Here is a 19,485-nt window from a genome sequence, read left to right as displayed (position 1 = left end):
CGTGGGCCCGTGGAGAAGGCGAGACGAATGAAGAAAAGACAGAGAGAGAGAGAGAGAGCGTATGTATGTGTATATGAGCGCGCATCGAGGAGCTGGGCAAGCGAGCATCTGCCCTCGCCAGTGTCGTCTCGGTCGTCTCGGGATCCTCGATCGGTACAGAGAGGGATTTCCTGTTGGTCGAGGGGTACTCCCTTGTTGCTCGCTCGAGGAATAAGAGAAAATCCTCGCACGGGAGAGTTGGCACGTGAGATATCGCATCGTGATCGATCTCTCGTGTCTCTTGCGCGTGTTCTGTCCTCTCCTGCCCACCCCTCCCCGCTCCCTCGTTCCCTCCTTATTCCTCGCCGGCCACGAATCGGCCACGTCCAGGATTACGCGTCGACGATCGAGCGAGGGAGATTATTACCGCCGCGAGATCCCCCGTTCGCGAAGGAAGGAAAGTAAGAAAGGCGAATATTGGGAAGAGGATTTCGGTGGAGGAAGTGGTGTTGTTGTTGCTAGGTGTTGTTGATCACCGGTGTAATTGTGGACCACCTGTGAATCTATGGTGATCGATGGATGTGGGATGTAAACGTGTACGTACGTTTTTACGAGTTTTTGTTTCGCTGTAACCCCGCGTTTCCCGCCCTTCGTTTCTTTCTCTCTCTCTCTTTCTCTCTCTCTTTCTTTCTTACTCACTCACTCTCATCGAGCGAAGCGTGAAACTGGGCGAATCAACAGGGGATCGGGACGACGATCGAGTTTACATCCCGATGTTTGCACGGATGATGACGACGATGACAATGACGATGGTGATGATGGTAGTGATGGTGATGATGGTAGTGATGGTGATGGTAATATCGCGGCCGATGGAAAGATAAACGGGAGATATTCGTGGAAGGTATTGTTCGAGAGCTTTGTGCGCTCCATCGTGGTGTGTGTATCGATTAATAATAATGCGATAATAAATTAAGGGGGGGAGACGAAAATCGGCCAGGATTCTCGTTAGGCTTTAATCTTTCTCTCTCGCGGAGGATTATAAGAAAAAGAAGAGAAATTATCGTGATTTTGAATTCGAATGTTGGTCGACGGTTTGTGCAATAATCATGGTTTATTTTTCGTTCAAAATCGAGCGACGGAATCGTACGTTAATAACGAACGAGGAAGGATTATTGTTAATTAATTTTCACTCGTGTTATTAATTCGTGGTGTTTTCCTTATTATATCGAATTATAATACGTGCATCGAGCAATGGTTAATCCCGATTATAGCGAATATGTATATATAATAATTAATATATTGGAGGATTCGAAGCAATTCTCTTTTCAAGAAAAGCGTGCACGTTGTTCGACGTTGTACGATTGTCATCCATGGAATTCAAACGACGTATCGTATATTTAACCTATATAATCCCCTGTTCTTTGTCCCAGAGTTATAAATTTTTTATCGATCAACGTGCAGTAGAAATTTTCGTTCTTTCTCCATTTTCTTCTTCTTTTTTCACGCGCGCTTTAACTTTTTAGAGATTAGTGCGTTCAATCGTTCGTGCAGATTTTTTTTAAAGAGGCAAATTTTAATCTCGCGAAGGAAACGCGTGAACAAACGAACTTTCTTCTTCTCCTCGTGCAACAACTTTTTCAATTGATAATTTTATAAATATTTGGAGAATATATTTTGTGAAAAATTTGGATCTCGAAAGAGAATTAATAGAATATAAAGTGACACGAATTTTTTTTTTTTAAATAATTCACGTCGATGGAAATTATCTTTGCAGATCGATGATTATTTGACGGCTTGAAAGAACGAGATCGGCATGAAGTACTTGAAAATCGTTCTGTTCACGTTCAACTTATTGATATGGGTAAAGTATATGAAAGTACATTAATCACGTGATTCATTGTGCAAAAAAAGAGAAAATCGATCTATTTCCATATATTTAAAAAAGATGAAAATACCTTTTCGCACGTAACGTTGGTGTGATTTCACAAAGAGCTTTGATATTTTTTCTGATAAAGCGTGAAACAAATGAACGCGCGTCGCAAAGTGAGAATATATGGTTGGCATATCAGTAAAGTCAATCACCTAGAAAGTTCAATAAACAGTGAATAAACTAACTCTTCTATGGATTATAATAAATATTGTTACGAAATTGCAGAAGTTGTTTTGATTTTGATGGAAAAACGATCCATTCGAAAACAAATTTTTCAACAAAGGAAAGTGAAGAAGAATTACATTCGATAAAAATAAGAATTTCACGAATCGGGATGATCCGGAAATATAGATCGATTAATCGGTTAAATCAATCTGTTTATCGAGTCGCGAGTTTTTCGACAAGCTGATGCTGATTTGCAACGGATCCAACAACGTAAGATTAATCCTCGAATAACACGACATTTGTTTTAACGGGACGGGAGTTGAGCGTTGATGAAATAAAAGTATTTAAAAAAAAAAAAAAATTCGTTCGAAAAGCAGCGCATTATTTTGTCCGTGTTGTTAAAAGTATAAAATTTCCTTGCAATATATTGCAATAGAATTTTGTTTGTTTTTTTTCGAAAATAATTGAAACGAATTGTATATTATTTTAAAACTTTATTTCGAGATAAATCGATATCTGGGTAAAATAATATATATATATGTATATAATATACGTTTGTCACATGAATATTTTTAAATTACGATCAAATATACGGTGACGCATAAACAATGCGATGATATTTTCATTGGATAATTTTTTACAAACAATAAAATAATTATTAAGCGCGCGCAAATGTTAAGTTTTTTTTTTTTTTTTGGCGACGAAAACAATCGAGAAATTTTCCGAGAGCGAACGAATATTCCATCCATATCATCTGCGAGGATCTGTATATCTGGTATAATTTTGTTTTGAGATGTTTCAAATTGGAATTTTCTCGTAGATACATATTTATATGAATTATATATGTGAATATCAAGTACGGGGCAAAACAGTACAGTTTAATTTCACGTAGATAAAAACTTTCTTCCTAACGACGAAAACTTCTGCAATTCTGTAGCAATTATATACCATTTAAATACGTTATCATTGAAACGTACGAGGTACCTTATGTAATTGGATCGAGAATTTAAAACGGTGAAAAATATAAAAGGAAAGGAAAGAGAGAAATTGTCTACATTGTCTGTTTTCATCAAAACTATTAAAATTACGTAAATTTTAAACCGCTGTAATTTCAAAGATAATAACTTTTAATCGATAAACGAGCGATCAATGGAAGCATGAAACCTTGCCCTTTAAAATGCTTTTTCATTCATTCCGATACGACTTCCGGTTCTCGAGATATTATCGTGTAAAGAAAAGATAATTTTTCAATCATTTACTCTTTAACTTGATTAACTAAACTCTTAAATCCTATTAAAATTAGGAAAACTTTGAACCGCTATAACTCCGAAGATAATGACTTTTTATCGATAAATAAGGGATCGTTGGAAGCGTCAAATCTTCCCCTTTAAAACGCTTTTTTATTTATTTCGACACGACTTTCGGTTCCCGAGATATCGTCGTGTAAAGGAAAGGGTAATTTTTAATCGTTTATTATCTCCGTTCTCTTACTCGGATCTTTCGTTCGCATTTCGTCTCACCGATCTATCTCGAACTGCAGAGAAGAATCTTGAACACGATTCCTGCAAGAACGTAGTACGCATTTTCAAGAAAAAAAGAATCGATCGATAGGTCGCCCATTCATAACTTCGTTATCTTAAGTATTACCAATACTTTGAGCCTTTATATCTCAGAAACCGATCGAGATATCGGGATAAAACAAAAAGCGATTTCAAGGGCACGATTTCCTCTTCCTATAAGAAAATTTTTAATTTCTTTCAATTTAGTTTTTTTTACGTTACGAAAAATGTTGCTCGACTTGATCGACGATCCATTATTGATTCTATGAATTTTATACCTTATCGCGTTGCATAAAGTACCTCCGTATATTGCGATAATCCCGAAAGTAAGGCGCATAAAATGAAATTACTCGATAGTTGGCCGGGTGTACGGTACTGATGATAGGAGCATGCTTGCTGCTGGAGCCAAGCAAAGGTCACCTGTTAAATCTCTTCGTGCACGACGCCACACCGCACGATACTATTAATCTGATAGCTTACAGTTTGCTCGGCCTCGGTTTCACCGTGTTGACAGTCGGTTTCTTCGGATGCCGCGCCGCTCTCCACGGAAGCCAGTGCATACTGGCCACCGTAAGTTGTAATCGACAGATGTAATCTCGCTCGCCATATGGATACAATAAGCTTGCTTGCCAAGGCCTACCGCTGTGCTGTAACTCTTTTTATCTGTTCCTAGTACATGAGCATGCTCGTGGCGCTGATCGTCACGGAGCTCGTCACCGCGGCTGCCGGCGGTATAATGACGTTTCGAATACTTTCCGGATTGGAGGAGCGTCTGATCAGCAAATTGGCCGTTGGCTACGGCCACGAGCCAACCAGCGACATCCCTTTCAGCCACAGCCTCGACTTCGCCCAATACAAGGTATGATCGCCGCGTTTAATAATATCGATTATTTATTTTAAGTCCCGTTGCGTTCCCACGCTCGTCGCGTCGCGTATCAACAAACATTGGGAATCGCGTCGAATAAAAGGTGGCTCGAAAAAAGGAATATAAAAAAAATAGCAGAAAAAGGGGGACGAATTACGGAATATTCTCTTTGTTTCACGCGCGTCACACGATCATTTAGCGCAATTCCAGTTTTTAGATTGCGGAAGCGTTTATTGCTGTAAAAGAAAAAAGAAAAAAATTTCCAACGTAATTAACAAAACGTTCTCACGCCATTAAATTCTCTCGGTGTTTGGAAATTTAAGAGATCCGTTTAATCGTGAAAAGAAACGACGATCAACGAATATTGTCTCGTTACTTTTGCACCGTTATTTTTAACACCGATTTCGATGTAATTTCGCCTGAATTTCGAAACCGTGATCGAATCTCGAGAATAATAGGATCGCGTCCTGGCAATGAAGAGATCAGGGAACCGCGCGATGGAAATTTTATTCCCAGCAATATATCGTTTAATATCGCGCGCGTTGAATCTTTTTTTTTTTTCTTCTTTTTTTTTTTTTTTTCGGGAACCACACGTCGAAAAAAAGCACACATCAACGATTTCATTGCAGTTTAATTGCTGCGGAATTCACGGATACGGGGATTACAACGGCACGGCATGGTGGAGGGACGCGCAAATTTCGGGGAACAGGAGGCAAGTCCCCCTCACGTGCTGCGTTTTAAAAAATACAGAGGTATGGGGAATTTATTTTTACCAATCCTCGAACCGATTTACAATTTTCTAGATAATTAAGATTTTTTTTAATAATTTTCTTTAGAAGATGTGTGGAAAATTTATAGGAATATTTTTTAACAATTTTTCTAAGATTCTTTTCTAGATAATTAAGATTTTTAACAATTTTCTTTAGAAGATGTGTGGAAAATTTATAGGAATATTTTTTAACAATTTTTCTAAGATTCTTTTCTAGATAATTAAGACTTTTAACAATTTTCTTTAGAAAATGTGTGGAAAATTTATAGGAATATTTTTTAACAATTTTTCTAAGATTCTTTTCTAGATAATTAAGATTTTTAACAATTTTGAAATTTTTTTTCTTTGGAAGATGTGTGGAAAATTTATAGGAATATTTCCTCTTTTTAACAATTTTTCTAAGATTCTTTCTAACAATTTTAAAATTTTTTTTCTTTGGAAGATGTGTGGAAAATTATAGGAATATTTTCTCTTTTTAACAATTTTTTAAAGATTTTTTTCTAGATAATTAAAATTTTTAACAATTTTGAAATTTTTTTTCTTTGGAAGATGTGTGGAAAATTTATAGGAATATTTCCTCTTCTTAACAATTTTTTTAAGATTCTTTTCTAGATAATTAAGATTTTTAACAATTTTGAAATTTTTTTTCTTTAAAAGATGTGTGGAAAATTTATAGGAATATCTCCTCTTTTTAACAATTTTTCTAAGATTCTTTTCTAGATAATTAAAATTTTTAACAATTTTAAAATTTTTTTTTCTTTGGAAGATGTGTGGAAAATTTATAGGAATATTTCCTTTTTTTAACAATTTTTTTAAGATTCTTTTCTAGATAATTAAGACTCTTAACAATTTTCTTTAGAAGATGTGTGGAAAATTTATAGGAATATTTTTTAACAATTTTTCTAAGATTCTTTTCTAGATAATTAAGATTTTTAACAATTTTGAAATTTTTTTTCTTTAGAAGATGTGTGGAAAATTTATAGAAATATTTCCAATTTTTAACAATTTTTCTAAGATTCTTTCTAACAATTTTGAAATTTTTTTTCTTTAGAAGATGTGTGGAAAATTTATAGGAATATTTTCTCTTTTTAACAATTTTTCTAAGATTCTTTCTAACAATTTTGAAATTTTTTTTCTTTAAAAGATGTGTGGAAAATTTATAGGAATATTTCCTCTTTTTAACAATTTTTCTAAGATTTTTTTCTAGATAATTAAGATTTTTAACAATTTTTGAAATTTTTTTTCTTTGGAAGATTTTTTTAACAATTTTTGATTGAGAAAAAAAAAGTTGGAATTCGTGATTTCTTTTTTTTTTTCTTAGAGAGAATTTTCAGTTCAGTTTGAAAAATCGTTCTCGAAATATACACACCATATTGTATCGGTTCGCAGGTGAAAAATACGGGAAGCCCAATGAGCGTTGTATCGAGAGTATTCAACAAACATGTGAGTAATTTGCAATCGAAATTTTGAAATTTATTTATCGTGCAATATTCGTTAAATCCTCGTTTCCCTCGAAAAAAAAGACCGAGAAACCGTGGTTGAATCCAAAACCGAAGGACGAACTGGCCTGTCAGATAGAGGACAAGGAAGGTCACGATGGATATAGACACCAAGAGGTAGAACTTTATTTCCATTATTTAATCGTTTGTAACTTAAAGCTTAAAATTTGTAAACAATTTTTACTTATTTTTTTATTTTTTCGAATCCAGTCGTACAACATACTTATCCAACAAAGGAATTCTTGAATTGGAAAATGTTTATCGATCTTACGGGGAGGTCGTTGACGGCCGAAGGATACTTATCTCTCTCGCGCTTTGCATATTTATGAGATTCTATGTATATATATATATATATGTATAAAGGATCAATTTATTGGATTGGTAAAATGGAGGTTTGAATTGGAACGCTCCATTTGTCGAACGACTTACTTTTAATTAATTAAATTATGGAAATTATTACCGACAACCAGTTTTCCCTCTTTAAAATAGCTTTCAATTCGATTAGCTTCGTAAAATCTAAATGTAGAGGAAGAAGAAGAGAAGAAGGAAAAAAAGAAATAACAGCAATTTAATTCTTTTTTATTTTTTCTTTCATTTTTCGAGCAAAGTCAATTAAAACATTTAAACAAATTAAAACATTCTTCTCGACTTTAGTTTGTTTATTTTAATTGATCGCTTAAATATGCTCGCAGGGCTGCCTTCTCAAAGTTACAAGTTGGCTGCAATGCGAGAGCTTCACGTTGGTATTCCTGGGAATGGCGATGGCTGGGATACAAGTACGTATTTATTGGATATATTCGGTTCGATTGTATCCGTCTCTGAAATCTAATCACGCACGGCCCTCTATGTTTCAGACATTTGGTATAATAACCTCGGCTTTTCTTTGCCGAACGATAAGGGAGATGCAAGTGGATTGAAACTCTTGGGATGGCACGAGAGCACAAAGGAAAGGGAGGGAAACCAATTTCCAAGTCTCTGTCGAGTTTTCGACTTTTGAGATCAAACGTCGCATTATTCTGATGTTTCATCCGTTCACTTTCGACGATTCTGCGGTGGAAATATTCGTTCGAGGGAACAACGATACATACGTGATAATAATAACATGGATATTTCGAGCAGATTTTGCAAAACCGCGTTTACATTGAAACACAACACATTTTCCATTCTATCGATTGATTCTTAAAAATTAAATTCGTCGATATTTTCGATCGAACGTCGATCAAGTTTGTTCAATTTCACGATCGTCTATCACAAAAAAAAAACATAGCCTAAACGTAAACGTTGCTTAAGAGATTATCGAATCTCTTTAAAACGATCCTTCTTTTTTTTTTTTTAATTTTTTAAGAACACTCAATAATCGTGGAATTTATATCGTATGGATTGAAAGGTGTGCTTGCTCGGAACTTTCCAGCCCATTCCCGTCCCTTGTATGTGTGTTTCGTTATAAAATGTCGTATCGTGACGAAACGGGAGAAAGATGTCTGCACAAATTCTGTACATAAAAATGTTATTCCACTCGTGTTCGTTCTGAATACGAAAACACGCTACGATTCTCAAACCGATCGTTTACCATATGACTCGTCATATTCGAATAAATATCGAAACTGAAAAGGTTATTAATTCAAACTACTCGAGTATCCGAATGTTTATATCCGAATATCTCGTGGAAGAATCGAGAACGTCGAATCTAACGCCACTCGTGCTTCGGCTATCTTCGACCAACATCGGTTAAGTAGTCGAAGATGGCCGAAACACGATCGGGTCGTCTCGGTGGACGGAGCGTTGTATCGAAACGCTAGTTCGTTCAAAGAAGTTTTTATTCCGAAAGTTTTGAACAATTTGATCAATTTGTTTGTTCGATGAGCATTCGAGTACTGTGAATAAGTGATAGTTTGAAATAACAACACCGATCGAAAAGTTTCGATATATTCTCGCGTTCATGGGATAAAAACGTACCAAACGTCGCAGTGAACCAAAGTTTGAATTACGGGTACATCTGTAAATATGGATCGCGCAACAACGACGAGAAAGGTTGAGATGAAAGTTCGAAAATTCGATGAAACAATGAACAGCATCGACAGATCTGTCGTTTTTCTTACTTTTTCTCGCGGGATATGCGATATGCAATTTTTCACACGAGACTCACGTGATTTATACGATATACATTGGCAAGCGCATATGTTCGAAACCACTTTGCGATTTTTTACCGAGGAACAAAAAAAAAGAAAAAAAATATACCGTCGAAGAGTGAATGTACGCAATATCGATGTATAAGTGTGTGATAGAAATTTGTGTAGTTGACGTAACAACAAACTGCTTAAGAAAAAAAGTTGACGCGCATCTAAATAAAACGAAATGAAAGAAAAAGAAAAAAAAAAAAAACATATTCTATCATAGTGTTCGCAACAGAAGAAAAACATTTTTACGTTGGATAATTGTTACAAAAGAGGAAAAAAGAAAAGAAATATATCTGTTACAATAATTCGTGCCAAATAGATGATACGTATATACATATATATATATACATATATATATATATATCTTGCGATGAGTGAATTTAACTTTGTTACATCTTTATTTTCTAATGAAATTTGTTGGAAAGTATTTGACGCGTAAAAGAAAAAAAAAAAAATATATATATATATATAGTAGAAAAATAAAACAATTGCTCTCTGTAAATTGTGTTTCTTATCATATGCATGGAAAATTTCTGTTCTCGTAAGAGGTGGGAAAAAAAGAGAAAACAACGCGTTCGCTTTCTGATTAATTTTTAATTAAAAAAATCACTTTACACGTATGGATTACAAGTTTAAAAGATAAAAAAAAATGTTTGACGGAATCGATCACACATTTTTCGACTCTACGATATTCGACGCACGATAAAAAATTTAAAAGCTTACTACTTAACGAATATATATATATATATGTGCGCTATGCGTAAAAATAGACGCTACGTTCGTTCACTTGTTGAACGGGCCTACAGTTGAACAAAATGGGGCCGTCTGGTGAGCAGATCTTTCGAAATTGAGCAACCTACGATGGAATTCGATTGTAGAAGGTACAAAATATATTTATATTGATAAATTAAAATTTGTGAAATATCACTTGTGACGACGATATGGCAATCGGTTCGGGCTGTAATATCCACGTGACGATTTCACTGCACGGTGGTTGGGTAAAAGAGCCGTTGTACGTGTAATAATCCCTCTCGAAAGTTGGAAAGATCCATAAGAGTGGGAAAGGAGGAATGTGCACCTTTGTTCCAGGTTGAATAATCCGCCACAGATTTGTCACGATGTGGTCCAAGTAAGGATTGTCTGCGTTCGTGATCTACGATAATATTACGATATATGTATCGTTACATATATACATAGATATATATATTTTACGAAGGCACTTTTCTTCCCCCGTTTTCTTATTTTATCCACATTTTTTTTTTTTTTTTTTTTAGATGAACGAAAAAAAGAGAGATTGAACCTGAAAGAAGAACGACACGATCAATATCCCGTCGTTTTCTTTAGCCGTGATCGCGTCCAACAACGAGTTGAAGCCACGTTTTATGTGCCACACTTGTAGCTCCATAGGAAATCGAACGTAATCGAAAGTATGCTCGCTACCTTCCTCGTTCGAGTGGCCCCAGTGAAAGACCATGGAGCAGAGGTCGTAAACAGAGGTCAAACATCCGCCTTGGATGTACGGTCGTGTCGTGTTGCTCCACATCGTGTTCAATACAACTGGAAATAGTATACAACGGCTACGTGTTACAAAATGCTCGAATAAAGAAATAATATATATAAGAATATATATATAAAAAAAGAAAGAAAGAAACGTAAAGAAAAAAATCTTTCACGCCGCGATCGAATATAATTCGATAATTTTGGTTATTGAACCGGTGGTGGAAAATTGCACCGTTATTTTCATTATTGGTTATAGTCATCGATAATGGCCCTTTGTCATAGCCGCTCCATCGAAGAGGTTCGGACGGTTGCACCACAACGGCGAGTTGCGTTGTGACGTTGATGGGCGACTGATTGCCGCCATTACTGTCGGGATACAACAGTTTCCACATGTGCGGTCCGTTTCGGTCCGCGTAACCGAACGTGTACCGTGGAAAATTGCATTCTTCCGCCCAGGGGAACAGTTGGGTCCAATCCAGGACCTCGGTCAATAGTAAAACTGTAACCAGGTTGTAAACAGATGCATAAATTTAACAGATACGTGATGATGTGATTATATGTAAAAATAGACTTACAAATAAGGAGGACGCTGCTACATAGTATCATGAATTCCGAAACTGAAATGTTTATCATTTTTAACAATCGTCCCCCCCTTTCTTATTATCCTCGATGATACACTGACGAAGGTTCTCGAAGCTTGTTCGATCGCGTTCCGTCTCGATACATGGATAGACAACAGATAAGTACAAGAATTTTCACTTGACAATTTTAAAAACGTTCGACAAGATTAACATGTTGGGTTATATAATCAGGAAAAATGAACGAGCAAAACGATCGACCGGATAATATCCGGGCGGATGTATCCATATAATCGTGTATAACTTCACACCGCTTGAACACCATTTAATTGTTCCCATCTCGATAGCAGTGACGGTATATATATACATATATATATATATCTGTAAAACGTCTCTCGTTTTCATTTTCAGACTAGGTCGAAGTTAAAATTGAAAAAGTTCAAATGCGCGATGAAAATGTCCAACACGTTCTATCGTGTAAATAAATCGTGGAATAATTACGCGCAATGATCAACGTGTCGAAGACGGATGATGTGATAATTACGATAATATAAGAGATGGAGTGCGCCGGTAAGAAATTTCTAAATTTCTCGAAGGAAAAAAAAATTGTCCTCTTTCGTTTAACCTCACGTGACGTTCATTGTTGAAGGCGATTCTGGGGGCCGAAAATGGGGCCAATCCCCTATCGATATCGATGAACGGAACTTGATCAAGATAAAATTCCCCGCCCTTATCATGAGCGGCCATTGGAACAACGACGGTGAGGCAAAAATGCGAAACATCGGGACCACAGGTGACTTTTTTCCTTCTCCTTTTAATTATTCTCCTTGCTTCGATCAATTATTAATATTATTATCATCGTTATGTATAAATATGGTGATATAACATGCATAGTTCGTGTGACGTTGGAGGGAAACAGGAGTCCAGCAACGATTCAGGGAGGTCCTCTGGCGACCGATATATACGAGCTTTCCGAAGTTGTGTTTAGATGGGGCTCGTCTAACTGCAAAGGTGCCGAGCACACGTTGAACGGCACGTGGTTCACGATGGAGGCGCAAGCGATACACTTTAACAAAAGATACGAAACGATCGAGAGATGTTGGCACGAGAACGACGGCCTCGCGATATGCTCGTATTTCCTGCAAGCTTATCAAGTCCCCACCTGGGACGAGCACCCGTCCTTCTCCAAGATTACCGACGATCTGTACAAAATCACCCAATATAACTCGTACACAAAGATACCGGCAAGTACGTTTAAGAATTTCTCGTTTTTTTTTTTCTTTTCCTCCATTTTGATCGATGAACAAAATTATATTTTGAGGGAAAAGAGAAAGGAAAAGAGAAAAACTTTGTTTTCAATTCTCAAAGATTTCTCGGTTGGAAAAAGAATTTTCAACTTTATCGATCGTTGTTATGCATCGTAGATTGTTTGAGCTGGATGAGACAAGCTTGCCAAACACCTGGTTATTACAGTTACCTGGGCTCGCTCACCACTTTCCCGCATTACGAATGCGCTACCTGGATTGTTTTCCCGGAACCAGTCAGAATTTCGGAGAATCAAGCGGATCTGTTTCGCATGATACGTAACAAAGAGGGCCGCTGCATAAAAGATAATTGTCGCGACGTGCAAAAATTAAATGGCCGTATGGTTTATTACGTGAATTAAGTTATCGTTTATTCGAATCGAAAACTATTATAAAGTTTATATTATTGATATTTATGTTGAACGTCGTGCATGTGTACGTTTAATAAAAATCTAACGTATAATTCATCTCATATCTCTTTTCTTTCATATCGTTTAACCTCTACGAGATATCTTCTTGTTAAAGCTTATATATTGTATGATTAATTCCATTTATCGAAACGATCGAATAATATATTGAATGGCGAACTCGAATTGCATGCTCGTGCGAAAACATAATAATCGAATGCAACGAGATTCGTTGCAAACCTCAATCTTATCTCGATCAACATGCAGCTAATAATTTGAATCAATTTACACTTTGATCCGATCCCATGTATACGCACACATATATACTTTTTGGTTAAATATTTAATTGAAAATTTTATCGGTTATCCTTTAATACTTAACAAAAGAATGTTAATCAAAAGAGACAAAAAAGCACGTAAGCGTTATATTAAAAAGAAATGTATCGCTATAACCTGTATATCTTATTGCTACGATACTTAAATTCGTCTCGATTTTTCAAGTTATCAAGCACACTATCGTATCGACATCGTCAACAGGATTGCCTAAATGGCGGCAATCACCGATCGATTTGTGCAGAACGTTCACATGGACCAAGAAACTTCCACCTCTCTACATGACGAATTACTGGTCGGATATAGGGACGGTTAAAATGACGAATACAGGGAGAACGGGTAAATTTTTAGATTTTAATAAACGAATATTAAAAATTCTTCGCTCGAATAAGAAAATTAACTCTTCCCTTCCCTCAGTCGTCATAGAGATTGACGACAGATCTCTACCTTATCTGCGCGGTGGTCCATTGTCGAAGGACGAGTTTCAATTCATGAACGTGCAATTTCGTTGGGGCGCTGAGAACTCGTGCGGCGCGGAGCATTCCATAAACGGTATCTGGTAAGAACGTTTGCATCTCTTCGCAAGAAAAAACCGCGTGCAAATCCGAATATCATCCAGTTTGCTCGTCATTTTTCTTCACTCCATCCAGGTACTCGATGGAGGCACAGGTGATGCATTGGAACACTCGTTACGGATCGATAGACAAGTGCTACGACAAATCGGATGGAATCGCTGTGCTTTCGTATTTCATGCAAGTACGTGTAACGGTCAATTCAATTTGTGCGAATTACAACGATCGAATTTTCCACTTTTGTAATCGCGTGAACAGGTGGTGGGCTGCCCTGGAATACCGGACAATCCCTCCCTAGCGGAAATTACCAACAACTTGTCAAAGATCAAGACGATAGGAAGCCAGACCAACATATCACCTTGTAATTTTACTTTACCGCGTTGCTTTCTTATTTTCGATATAGATTGAAGATCACATAGAAGTGTAAATTAATAGCCGTATAACAATTATTTTAATTCAGATTGCTTGCTTTGGATGTTGGAGGGATGTAAAGGTCACAGTTATTATACTTACAAGGGTTCCCTTACCACACCACCGTACCAGGAATGCGTTATATGGATTATTTCGCCGATCGTGAACAAAATATCCGTTCGTCAGGTTCGTGATCTTATTATAAAAAAAAGAAATGATTCTCTTGCAATTCTCTCGATATGTTTTTCGTATATTTTGTACTCGCATCGCAGATAGACGCGTTTAGAAGCCTATACGACGGGAAAATGAAGAATATATTGAAAAATAACAGGTCGCAACAACGACTTCACAGAAGAACAATTTATCACATCACGGATGACGCTGTAGCATGAGAAATAAATCGCTTTGTTGATTTATAATCTCGTTATATACTCTTTTTTATTACACTGTATAAATACAATTTTTCTATAAAATTAGAAGAATTCTAATTCTAAAGGTCAATAAATTTAATCGACAAAATGATCGAAATTTATAATTAACGGTTCTCGCCTTTTATACTTTCGAAAAAGAACGAATTAATTCAAGATTATTCCTTGTTTCCTTGTTTGCCAATGCATCAAAAAAAAAAAAAAAAAAAGAAAAAGAGAAGGAAGCATAACCTTTCTACCTTCGATCACGCACACAACATCTATCCCCACACATATTCATTATGCCGTCCTTCAAAGAAAATTTCCAACTGGATATATTCCAATAACTGACTAAAATAGAATTCTGTGAAATCTCGTTCCGTGAATTCGTTCGTAACGACAATGGAAGAATATACAGGTTTAATCGGTAGGAGGATAATCGAAACTCTCGATAACATTTTAGGTTATGTATACGCATTTTTGCAACTTGTATCCATGTTTTTCCTTTCTCTTCTCCTCCTCTCTTTTCTTCTAGGTTTACCAGTGACGGGCCAATCCCCAATTAACCTAGACGACAGATTGGTACGAGAGCGAAAATATCCTCCACTTGTTTTGAACGGCCATTGGTTGAACGAAGGCGAAGCGAAGATGATAAACAACGGTCAAACTGGTAGTAATTCGTTACGATCCAATTATTTTCCATCCATCTGGAAGTATCTAATCTAAACTCTATCCCCATCTACTGTTCTCAGCGAAAATAACTTTAAGCGGGAACAGGATTCCATCCACGATTTGCGGTGGGCCGTTGGTAGACGACGTGTACGAGTTCGAAAGCGCGCATTTCCATTGGGGAGAGGACAATTGCAACGGTGCCGAGCATACGATAAACAATACGTGGTAAACATTGAGGGAGAAGGGGAGGGGGGAAGAAGAGAACAATCCCCTCCAAAATTTCTCTCCCCGAATTGATCGATCCAATCCAATCCGTTCAAGGTATTCGATGGAAGGCCACGTGATACATTGGAACAGAAAGTATCACACAATGGAAGAATGTTTCAGGCACAAAGACGGTTTCTGCATTTTGGCGTATCTGTTTTTGGTACGGGTACCAATCACGATTTCGACGCCCCCACTTCTTTTCTCCCCACTTCTTTTATCCCTTATGGTGGAAGTACAAATTTCGCTTAATTTCCTAAAAGGTGCAACCAGGTTGTTGTAATTGCATTAATCCGCAATTGGAAAGGATAACGGAGAACTTGAAGGATATCGTGGACACGGAAATGGAGACGAAGATACCACCTAGTAAGGGATTGATTATTGATGATAATTTAATTTCACTTGACGTTTCCGTCTCCTCTTCGTCTCTCTAATAAATTTTAATTCCCTCTCCTCCGTTTTTTTTTAGACAGTTTAGCTTGGATGCGTTGGGCTACGTATTGCAGTAGATATTACACATACTCAGGATCGTTCAATGTTGCCGATTATCCAGAATGCGCCACTTGGATCGTGTTCCCGGTGGTTATACCCGTGCGAGCCAGCGAAGTAAGTTGCAACACTGCAACTTGTGACCGAGATGCTGTTATTAATCAGAGATATCGATCCACAGATACAAGAATTTCGAAAACTGAGGGACAAAGATGGGAAATGTATAAAGTCAAATTGTCGAGAGATACAGTTACTAAAGTGTAGACAAATATATTTAGCTGTGCCAAGTTAATATAACAAGCAACATCATACGAGTCACGTTTTTTTAATCTCTTTTTTTTCCTATTTATACGTGCATGCGTGTACATATGCCGAAAAAAAAAGAACTCTCTTACATTATCTTATCGATTAAAATTAAAAACATTACTCTCCAACATTACTCTTTCAACTCTGTCTCTACTACATCTTACATATATATATATATATCCTTCTGGAACAGCAAATCGATTTCAACCTCCTGTTGACAAGGCAACACGATAGAAACATCGTTCCCGTTTATTTATTTACACCATTACTTGTCACGCTCGTTCAAATTGTTGTACGACTCGATCGACGCGAATATCCTGATCAACGTATCCCCCAAGAGATTGTAGATACGAATGAAAAACGTCTCCCTGTAAAGATACTCGTTGCTGGGATAAAGACGATCGGCGGTCGTCTCGGCGGTCGTCTCAGGGACCGCCTCGCCCGCCGCCTGACTCCGCAACCCCCTCTTCCGCCGGTTGCCACGAGCAACGCTCTTGTTCGACGGCCGCCGATACTCCGCATGCGCGTCCGCATGCGCGTTCTCCGCGCAAACGAGCGGCAGAGGGCCCCTCTCCTTTCTGAAGTAAGCGCCTCTCGCGAACTCGCTCTCTCTCTCGAACAGATTGAAGAAGGAGCACAACAAATTGTACACGATCTCGTGCTTGTTGGACGAGACCCTCTTGTAAAGCGTGTAGGCCAACGCCTGTTTGTACAATTTGCCGAACTCGGCCAACACCATGTCCCTGTACTCGGCCGGTTGGATCTTAAGCATAGTTTCCCGCATCTCGAGCAACGACATGTTCCAACGATACTTGGTCTGATTCGTGGCGAGTGTGTAGAGTTGGTGGAAATCCATGACAACGCTCGGCGTGTAATAACAGATCGGGTTCTTCGTTGCGAACAATTCCGACTCGAAGAACAGATTGCCGTAAGCCGGCTCGGGCCTCTTGTGCAGGAATATATTCTCCATTATATCGTTTATTATCGATCGTATCACGTCGTTCCTCACGGAACGGGCTATGTACTCCTCGATCATTCTGCACGAGTCGCTCGGCTCGTTGCTCGCGCAGCCCCAAAATCTAAAGATGAGTGGGGAGTGGGAGAGGATGGGGCTCGTGATCAACCTCCAAAACTCGGTAGAAACGCGCGGCTCTCGCGGCAAATACCACACGTGCAGCTTGTTTATCTGACCGGGTAGGATCACTCCTTTCGTCTTATTGAAGTAGAAACACGTTACGGGCGACTTTTTCAAAGGCAATACCCTCGGTCGGTAATCGGCCTCCCTCCATTCGTATACGATCACTCTGTTCCCCTTGTTCTCGAACACGATATCCTTCTCGACTCTTCTGTTCAACCTTCCTCGAAACGTCACGCTCCACACGATCGGCTCCACCTTCCTCTCCTCCTCCTCCTTCTTCGATCGACACGACCGATCCTCGTCGCTCATCGAGATCTCCCGATCCTGGATCTTGAGGACGATCGCTTGCTCCAGATAGCACTCCTCGCAAGGAGTGCATTTCTCCTTCCTCCTCTCCTGCTCCTCCTCTTCCTCTTCTTTGTCCTCGTCCTCCTCCCTTATCACCTCGTCGGTGGCGTAGACGGTGATCGTGGGAAGTTTCCGCATCACCTCCTCCTTCGGCCTCTGATAATTCTGGATCACCAACTCGCTCGTGCACGGCTCCCTCGCGATTAGCATCCCTATCTCCCTCTCCAACTCCTTCTTCCGTTTCATCAGGTATTGGCTGCGCCTCCACATGGATTTCTTCGACGAGATGCAAAGCAGATCCTTCTCCTCCTCGATCAATCTCGGCAGGCCGACGTAAGTTAATTCCGGGGCGATGTTCATGTCCTTTTTCGTCAGGGCGAAGTGGATGTCGGGCAGACAGGGGACGGTGGGCAATTTCTCCGGTACTTTCCAAAATTCTGGACCGCCTCGATACTTGTCGGGCACGATTGGGACCGGGAACGAGGCGCAATCGATCAGATTCCTCATCTCGACCATCGGCCGTATCATCTCGCACGAGTAATTCTGTATCTGATCGACCTGATGCCGTCTCATCTTCACTCTCGTGTGCAGGTACTGTTTCTTCCGCCTCTCCAACCATCTCCTCCAATTGGCCAACCGTGGATCCTCCTTCATCTCCTCTTCTGGCGTTATGAACTTATCCCTAGTCGAGACGATCGTCGTGAACTGTTTCACCCATTTCTTCGGCTCGTCCGATTTCCCGATCTTTCGCGCGTAATCCATGCTTCTCTCCTTCTCCTTCGCTTCTTCCTCCTCTCACTGCCCCCCTTTTCTCGACACTTTGAGTTGGAGAAGAGCGAAGAGTCACTCGGGAATGAAAATCGGGGGATGATCGTATAGGTTTGAAGTTGGCCGCGCCGTGTTGTCAATCGCCGTGTGTGAATCGATAGGGAAGGGGGAGAGGAGAGAGGAGTCGAGTTCTTTCAGTTTGTTCGAACTTCGCTCGAAATCGGAAAATGAATTCAATAGGTAAGGGATAATTAATCGTATCGTTGGAATTTTCTCCCATTTTCCCCATTTTCTCTCCCCGTAGAAAAGATCGAAATTTACGAGCAGAATGCCAAGTACATTCAGGGATTCGTTGGAGCCGAGGGCACGTTGGAGACGCCGATCGATCTCGACATTAGTTACATGAAAGTGATCGATCTGGAACCTTTCGAATGGCCTGGTATCGACGTAACACCGAGAAAATTGAAAATTACCAATACGGGTTTTACAGGTGGGTTTTTGCTTCTTCTTATTCTTATTCTCTTTCTTTTTCTCTCTCTCTCTCTCTCTCTCCTCTCTCTTTCCACTTTCCGTCGTCTCGAGTTGATGACGAGTTTATCGATTTAAAGTAATTCTGAGCGCAAAATGGCAACAAGGATCTCCTTACCTTTGCAAGGGGCCGTTAGAAGGGAATTACGTGTTCGCGCAAGTTCACTTTCATTGGGGAGAGAACGAGATGAGAGGGAGCGAGCACTTCGTTGACGGTGCAAGGTTTAAAAACTTCATTGCTTCATTGAATCCCGTACACCCACTGTAACGTATCATCCTTAAGAATCTCACTCTAAACTGTTTGATTGAATGCCGTTCGAAGCATGCCTATGGAACTTCATGTCGTGCATTACAAAGAGGAATACGAAACGTTAGACTTAGCTCTTCGACGACCTAATGGCGTTACTATCATAGTATATTTTTGTAAAGTAACGTATTCGTATACACATACGTATATATTATATATGCTTACATTTTTTAGATGTAAAATGTTTTTTATATAAATATTCCGTTTTTTT

General features: G+C 38.7%; 6 protein-coding genes across 12 annotated transcripts; 4 read left to right on the top strand and 2 right to left on the bottom strand.

Annotated features, from left to right (window-relative positions):
• Nucleotides 1–89: 89 nt before the first annotated feature.
• On the top strand, nt 90–8,990 carry LOC102654084 (tetraspanin-3). Of its 3 annotated transcripts, none has more exons than XM_006563631.3 (9): nt 90–575; nt 1,754–1,840; nt 3,991–4,203; nt 4,307–4,492; nt 5,128–5,250; nt 6,657–6,710; nt 6,791–6,883; nt 7,459–7,542; nt 7,621–8,990. In XM_006563631.3, the coding sequence occupies exons 2-9, from the start codon at nt 1,793–1,795 to the stop codon at nt 7,681–7,683; spliced, it is 864 nt and encodes a 287-aa protein (XP_006563694.1). In that variant the 5' UTR covers nt 90–575; nt 1,754–1,792; the 3' UTR covers nt 7,684–8,990. The 3 variants fall into 3 exon arrangements, with proteins under 3 accessions (XP_006563694.1, XP_006563696.1, XP_016772149.1); XM_006563633.3 differs by having other exon boundaries at nt 91–575; nt 4,109–4,203; XM_016916660.2 differs by lacking the exon at nt 90–575 and adding an exon at nt 608–880.
• LOC726898 (carbonic anhydrase 3) lies at nt 8,088–11,153 on the bottom strand. Its single transcript, XM_001122615.5, has 5 exons — nt 11,019–11,153; nt 10,676–10,942; nt 10,244–10,500; nt 9,872–10,096; nt 8,088–9,799 (listed from the first exon to the last, which is right to left on the bottom strand). Exons 1-5 carry the CDS (start codon nt 11,074–11,076, stop codon nt 9,698–9,700), a joined length of 909 nt encoding a protein of 302 aa, XP_001122615.2. The 5' UTR covers nt 11,077–11,153; the 3' UTR covers nt 8,088–9,697.
• A 279-nt stretch (nt 11,154–11,432) lies between these two features.
• LOC100577841 (carbonic anhydrase 7) lies at nt 11,433–12,792 on the top strand. The gene is made up of 4 exons (XM_003250250.3): nt 11,433–11,591; nt 11,671–11,814; nt 11,916–12,269; nt 12,446–12,792. Exons 1-4 carry the CDS (start codon nt 11,579–11,581, stop codon nt 12,685–12,687), a joined length of 753 nt encoding a protein of 250 aa, XP_003250298.1. The 5' UTR covers nt 11,433–11,578; the 3' UTR covers nt 12,688–12,792.
• A 129-nt stretch (nt 12,793–12,921) lies between these two features.
• LOC100576224 (carbonic anhydrase 2) lies at nt 12,922–16,190 on the top strand. Of its 5 annotated transcripts, XM_006563634.3 has the most exons (9): nt 13,502–13,820; nt 13,895–13,997; nt 14,097–14,233; nt 14,990–15,124; nt 15,207–15,351; nt 15,448–15,553; nt 15,654–15,756; nt 15,860–15,996; nt 16,061–16,190. In XM_006563634.3, exons 3-9 carry the CDS (start codon nt 14,182–14,184, stop codon nt 16,169–16,171), a joined length of 789 nt encoding a protein of 262 aa, XP_006563697.2. In that variant the 5' UTR covers nt 13,502–13,820; nt 13,895–13,997; nt 14,097–14,181; the 3' UTR covers nt 16,172–16,190. The 5 variants fall into 5 exon arrangements, with proteins under 5 accessions (XP_016772150.1, XP_026301330.1, XP_026301329.1 ...); XM_026445543.1 differs by having other exon boundaries at nt 15,860–16,190; XM_016916661.2 differs by lacking the exons at nt 14,990–15,124; nt 15,207–15,351; nt 15,448–15,553; ... (1 more) ...; nt 15,860–15,996; nt 16,061–16,190 and adding exons at nt 12,922–13,403; nt 14,320–14,466 and having other exon boundaries at nt 13,482–13,623; nt 13,715–13,820.
• An 89-nt stretch (nt 16,191–16,279) lies between these two features.
• Nucleotides 16,280–18,448, bottom strand: LOC100576150 (MYCBP-associated protein-like). Its single transcript, XM_003250283.3, has one exon. The coding sequence runs from the start codon at nt 18,431–18,433 to the stop codon at nt 16,451–16,453; it is 1,983 nt and encodes a 660-aa protein (XP_003250331.2). The 5' UTR covers nt 18,434–18,448; the 3' UTR covers nt 16,280–16,450.
• A 218-nt stretch (nt 18,449–18,666) lies between these two features.
• On the top strand, nt 18,667–19,312 carry LOC100576115 (carbonic anhydrase 2-like). The gene is made up of 3 exons (XM_026445630.1): nt 18,667–18,679; nt 18,744–18,929; nt 19,048–19,312. Exons 1-3 carry the CDS (start codon nt 18,667–18,669, stop codon nt 19,233–19,235), a joined length of 387 nt encoding a protein of 128 aa, XP_026301415.1. The 3' UTR covers nt 19,236–19,312.
• The last annotated feature ends 173 nt before the right edge of the window (nt 19,313–19,485 follow it).

This window comes from Apis mellifera, linkage group LG15, assembly GCF_003254395.2.
Source record: "Apis mellifera strain DH4 linkage group LG15, Amel_HAv3.1, whole genome shotgun sequence".
NCBI lineage: Eukaryota > Metazoa > Arthropoda > Insecta > Hymenoptera > Apidae > Apis > Apis mellifera.
The sequence above is the reverse complement of the archived record's forward strand: the minus strand, read 5'-3'. Positions and strand labels throughout refer to the sequence as shown.

Coding starts and splice junctions, on each gene's coding strand:
- LOC102654084 (XM_006563631.3), top strand. CDS start 1,793: ATGAAGTACTTGAAAATCGTTCTGTTCACGTTCAACTTATTGATATGG. Junction 1,841..3,990: donor CGTTCAACTTATTGATATGG/GTAAAGTATATG, acceptor ATTACTCGATAG/TTGGCCGGGTGTACGGTACT. Junction 5,251..6,656: donor GCGTTTTAAAAAATACAGAG/GTATGGGGAATT, acceptor ATCGGTTCGCAG/GTGAAAAATACGGGAAGCCC.
- LOC726898 (XM_001122615.5), bottom strand. CDS start 11,076: ATGATAAACATTTCAGTTTCGGAATTCATGATACTATGTAGCAGCGTC. Junction 10,097..10,243: donor TCGTGTCGTTCTTCTTTCAG/GTTCAATCTCTC, acceptor ATATTATCGTAG/ATCACGAACGCAGACAATCC. Junction 9,800..9,871: donor TTGCCATATCGTCGTCACAA/GTGATATTTCAC, acceptor ATTCCATCGTAG/GTTGCTCAATTTCGAAAGAT.
- LOC100577841 (XM_003250250.3), top strand. Junction 11,815..11,915: donor GCGAAACATCGGGACCACAG/GTGACTTTTTTC, acceptor TAACATGCATAG/TTCGTGTGACGTTGGAGGGA. Junction 12,270..12,445: donor GTACACAAAGATACCGGCAA/GTACGTTTAAGA, acceptor TATGCATCGTAG/ATTGTTTGAGCTGGATGAGA.
- LOC100576224 (XM_026445543.1), top strand. CDS start 14,182: ATGCGTTATATGGATTATTTCGCCGATCGTGAACAAAATATCCGTTCG. Junction 15,554..15,653: donor TTTTGGCGTATCTGTTTTTG/GTACGGGTACCA, acceptor ATTTCCTAAAAG/GTGCAACCAGGTTGTTGTAA. Junction 15,757..15,859: donor GGAGACGAAGATACCACCTA/GTAAGGGATTGA, acceptor GTTTTTTTTTAG/ACAGTTTAGCTTGGATGCGT.
- LOC100576150 (XM_003250283.3), bottom strand. CDS start 18,433: ATGGATTACGCGCGAAAGATCGGGAAATCGGACGAGCCGAAGAAATGG.
- LOC100576115 (XM_026445630.1), top strand. Junction 18,930..19,047: donor TACCAATACGGGTTTTACAG/GTGGGTTTTTGC, acceptor ATCGATTTAAAG/TAATTCTGAGCGCAAAATGG.